This window comes from Dasypus novemcinctus, chromosome 10 (genome assembly GCF_030445035.2).
Source record: "Dasypus novemcinctus isolate mDasNov1 chromosome 10, mDasNov1.1.hap2, whole genome shotgun sequence".
Taxonomy (NCBI): domain Eukaryota; kingdom Metazoa; phylum Chordata; class Mammalia; order Cingulata; family Dasypodidae; genus Dasypus; species Dasypus novemcinctus.
Window position 1 is genome coordinate 91,568,529 of NC_080682.1, and position 5,143 is coordinate 91,573,671.

General features: G+C 39.0%; 1 protein-coding gene across 1 annotated transcript; it reads left to right on the forward strand.

The window, feature by feature from the left end:
* Positions 1-3,180: 3,180 nt before the first annotated feature.
* Positions 3,181-4,874, forward strand: LOC101436766 (olfactory receptor 56A4-like). Its single transcript, XM_004466940.1, has 2 exons — positions 3,181-3,429; positions 4,179-4,874. Exons 1-2 carry the CDS (start codon positions 3,181-3,183, stop codon positions 4,872-4,874), a joined length of 945 nt encoding a protein of 314 aa, XP_004466997.1.
* The last annotated feature ends 269 nt before the right edge of the window (positions 4,875-5,143 follow it).

Sequence of the window (5,143 nt, forward strand, 5' to 3'; positions counted from 1 at the left end):
TTTGTCAGTTTTGCTTGATTTTTATTGCAGCTGTGTTATTGCTGTGCTTTCCAACTTGACTGATCACTTAAACATTATGAAACATTCTTCTTCAACTCTAGTAATGCATCAAGTCTTTACAAATTGCTTCAGTCAGATTGGTGTTGCTGCCCTATATTCTGATGGGTAGTATTTTCATGATATATCTTTTTTCAATTCTTTTATTGTTAGCAATTCTGGTTCCTTATACTTAAAGTGTGTCTTTTGTAAACAGTATGAATATATCCATTCTGACAGTCTTAGCCATTTAGTTGAAATATTTGGTCCATTTATGTAAATACAATTGCTAGTTTTTTTTTTTTATTACTACTATCTTACTATTATTTTTGTATTTGCGCCATCTATTTTGCCTTCTTTTGGATTAAAGTTTAATATATACTTTCAATCTCCTTTTGATGATCTAGATATTAAAACATATATCTTTGACTTATTACACTCTAATTTCATGTATGTACTTTAATGAGTGTTAAAATTCTATACAATTGTTTTCTTTTATGTGAGATATTTTTTCACTTCTATAGATATTTTTAAAGCAATAAAATTAATGATAAAATATAAATCATCATGAAGTACTCATTTTAAAACAATTTTCAAGAATGAAGCTAATATGTAAAATGAAGTAATTTTCACAAATCTAATGACAATTCGCTTCTTAAGTCTTCTCTTACATACATCTGACATGGGAGATGTTCCTTTCCATCACAAATATTCACCTCAAGGGAGAATATGATCTCATCATTGCACTTTTACTTCATCTAAATTATAATGCAGAAAGCTCTCTTTTTATGTTGGGTGTATGTTTGTATCTTCAGGGAGTGGGGAGACCCATGGGAGCAGTATTCCCAAACCAACTCTTCATATTTTCAGTCACAGGAGAGGGGCTTTATGGAGATAGCATGTTCATAAAGTCATCTAGGGGTGTAAGGCACAGGTATAGGTCCAGTAAGTAGTTGAGAAGCCACACGCTGTCTGAAAGGAGTGTTTGGTCAAAACTACTGTTTTAAGCAGTCTTTATCTGTAAGTATTTTTGAGAATAGTACATTGGAAAGATAAGCATACGTGACACCGGGAGTTTGGGTTTGACTTCCATTCAGTGTTTATTTTTGAGAATGTTATTGCATCATCTGGATGTTGCTTTGTGAGATGATCACTGATTTTAGAAGAACACAAGCATATTAGAAGGTGGATCAGTTCACCTCACGGGAGGGCAGCTCAGGTCTGTCTGTGGTGAGAAAGCTGACTAGAAAGAAGGATTCCTTTGATTGTTAGATACATTTTGTAAGTGTTAGGCTTTGTGCCAACTGTCAATGGGGGTGGGGATGAAGGAATGGAGTCCTGGTCATTGACCTTAATGATCTTTGATCTTCCTAAGAGAGATGGCTGACTAAGAACTATAGTTTCAAGCAGAGAGATGAATGTTTGTCAAAGTAACCTATGGGATTACCAAAGGGTCCATGGGAGGATGATAAACTTTCAATATAGAAGGTCAGGGATGGGACAGAATTGTGTATAAATAATTGAGGTTAATGGAAAAAGTAGCCATTCTGATATGTGAACTCAGCAAAGCTATGACTAGGGCTGTTTAAGTTGAGGCAGTAGCTTTGAATTAGGGGTTGTCCAAATTATGGTGAGGTCAGTTACTACAATTGTGTGTAGGTCCATCATTAAAATGCTGTCCCATTAAAATGCTGTCTTCATTAGCAGCATCACCTGGGGAATTGTTAGAAATACAAATTCTCAGGCTCTGCCCCAGACCTACGGAATTGGAAAAATTTGGGGGTGAGACTCAGCAATTTATATTTTAAGAAGTCCTTCGGTTGACTCTGATATATACTCCATCTGAGAATCACTGGTTTAAAAGAAAGACAAACGTGACAAGACACCCACACTATGGATTAGAGGAAAAATAAGCACCTTAAAAGAGAAGTGTCCCAACAACATGTTGAAAAACCCATCTATAAGAGATGCTGTTTTCTTTGCTACTGAGCTAAGTACAGCAGAACCTGGCAACTTCCTCACCAGCAGGTTCTTGGCTGGTTTAGAAGATTCTGAAAGAAAATGGCAGCTCCATTCTGCACAGCGTAATATCCTGGGACTGTTCAGGTGTTCCTTCAGTTCTTCCTTTATCATGGGAACCTCATTTTTCATTTCCTCATCTTTTCTCCTTTTCTGAGGACTGAAGAATGTTTAGCAATTCCTTACCAAATATTCACAAACACACAATATTGCACAAACTTCTTTTATATTTATTTTTTACCACTAAATTGTTTTATTTTTAATTTTTTTTCTCACCACTAAATTGTTATTTTTTCCCCTACTGCTTTGTGCAGGCTTTTACTCAGTGTTGAGCAAAAATGTTGGTGGTTCATAGTAAAGCAAGAGATGGAGATGCTAAATAATAAAGGAAAAAATGTCAAGAACATGATAGTGCCTTCAATAAACTATCAGTGCCATCTATCTGAAGTATCTTATGTCACAGATGCCTAGTATTTTTATCTGTTTCAGAATAAAAAGATATTCAATATAGCATACTATCCCACTTTAGTGAGAGAACAGTCTTATTGGCAGACAAATAGAAATCATCAATATAGATAGGAAAGTTTCATTAATGCTTGAGAAGCAGTATCCTCAGGATATTTATGGAGCATGGAGGAAAAGTGGAAAGGAGAAGGATTAAATTATGTATGCAAAGGGAGTAACATGAGAAATATTTCCAAGTGGTGTAACATTTTGGATAACTGGAATGTGACTTAGTGATTTGCTAAAATTTTGAGGGCAAGAAGTGATTCTCTGGTAAGGATATAATGTGAAAACACAGAGGTGTGGCATTGGAAAGCATGTTCTATGTGTGTGTATATATGTGTGTGTGTGCGAAGGAACTACGGAATCTGACTGGGCTCTATCATACTCATATTAAGGGAGTTATTCCTTATTTGTAAAATTATGGTATAAAGGAAATTATTCTGAAAGGGGAATGATGTGGTCCAATTTAAATTTTAGATAATGTTATGTCAGTTGAATGGTGGAGATGCTCGAGCCTAGAGTGGAGGCAGCTAATCTATTCAGAGGCTATTAATGACACAAAAAAAGCCTGCATTCATGCCTCTTTTCTTTCAGCACTTCCAGGCTCTCATGCCAGTCATGGTATTATCCTCAAACAACACTGGGACCCAGGTGACCGAATTCTTGATGATCTGCTTTCCAGGGATGCAGGACACACAGCACTGGCTGTCTATACCCCTGGCTCCTCTCCTAGTTTTGGCCCTTGGGGCTAACTTTGTATTATTACTCACCATCCAACAAGAGGCATCTCTGCATGAGCCCATGTACTACCTGCTTGCCATTCTTTCTATGCTGGATGTTATCCTCTGCCTGACAGTCATCCCTAAGGTCAGACTCTCCTTGGACTCTCTTTCAGGCACAAAGTTATCTTTCTCAAAACAGTACCTCATTTGCTGTGGTAAATCTTCCCATATCTCTGGGAAATCTCTATAATGAGTCACATGTATTATCATACCAGTTTGCTCCCAGTTCCCATATATGTGCCCTCCCATTCTCAGTGCCCATGACTTTCTTAGGATTCATACATCCTTAACTAGCAGGCCCTCTCTCAATGTCCTTAGAGAATCTTCCAGGGAGATTCTCCTTGACTCTGAATGATCCCGAACCCTACCCTGAAGGGATCTAGAATTTTCTTTCTCAAATGTAATTGGATGCGTGTTTATGTCATATACTGAGATAGGAAGTGCAATTGGAGGACCTTTCCTTATGTGTATGGAGTGGTTAGAAAGTGTCAAAATAAGTATGGGACTTAAGGGGGTTGATGTTCCTATGATACATTATACTGGATAGAATTTGAGTAAGTATTCTGGAGCTCAAGAGAGAAAAGGACTAAAAAGAGAATATTTTAAATAAAGGATGTCACCTATAGATGGAAAGGAGAGGTGAGGGCTTGAGTCAGGTCTGGAGGTTGGGATGTGATAGAAGGTATTTGCAATGAGGATGCTGTTCTTGCTGGGATTATGGGGCTGTGGTTTGGGGAGATGGGTAGTTAAAGCCATCTTAGGGTTTCCCCAAGGGTTAAGTCCTTTAGGGTGAGAATGGATGTACAGAATTTTTGAGAACAATGATTCTGGCAGGTCCTGCTCATCTTCTGGTTCAACATGAAGCCCATCAGCTTTGCGGGTTGCTTCCTGCAGATGTTCATCATGAATACCTTCCTTCCCATGGAGTCCTCCACCTTCCTGGTCATGGCCTATGACCGCTACGTAGCCATTTGTCATCCTCTGCGCTACCCGTCCATTGTCACTGAACAGTTCGTCATTAATGCAACCATCTTTATTGTCATCCGCAATCTGCTGGCCACACTACCCACTCCAGTGCTGGCTGCCAGGCTCAACTACTGTGCCAGCAATGTGGTGGAGAATTGTATCTGTGCCAACATTTCTGTAGCAAGACTCTCCTGTGAGGATGTTCACCTAAATAAGCTCTACCAGTTTGTGAGTGTGTGGTGCCTACTGGGTTCTGACCTGGTGCTCATATTGCTATCCTACTGCTTCATCCTGAGGGCTGTGATGCGTCTGCAGTCAGGGGGTGCGGCCACCAAGGCCTTGAGTACTTGTGGTTCCCATCTCATCCTTATACTTTTCTTTTACACACTGCTACTAGTCTTCATCTTCACAAACAAGGCAGGGAAAAAAGTTCCCTCAGAGGTACCTATTCTTCTCAATGTCCTGCATCACCTCATCCCACCAGCCCTCAACCCCATTGTTTATGGGGTACGAACCCAGGAAATCAAGCAGGGGATTATCAAGCTACTCATGTACCAGCATTGAGAGGTCAGATCTCAGGGATTATGGAAGCCCAGGCTTGTTTTAAAGATTGTTTTATCTGAATGCCACTAGTAGTACAATATGACATCATGCCACTACCCTCATCTTGAACTCAAATCTTCTTTAGCTGCTATCACAATATTTACAAGGACATTACAAAACTTGCTGAACCTACCTTTGGGTTCCATTTTCTTCTTTACATTGACCCCTTGCCCTTCTTAATCCCTCATTTACTTGTTCATTACACAAATATTTAACACCTTCCATGTAAT

Bases quoted from the DNA above. Each gene is read 5' to 3' on its own strand.
- LOC101436766 (XM_004466940.1), top strand. From the start codon at position 3,181: ATGGTATTATCCTCAAACAACACTGGGACCCAGGTGACCGAATTCTTG. The intron at 3,430-4,178 runs GTCAGACTCTCC...TGATTCTGGCAG, and splicing joins GCCTGACAGTCATCCCTAAG to GTCCTGCTCATCTTCTGGTT.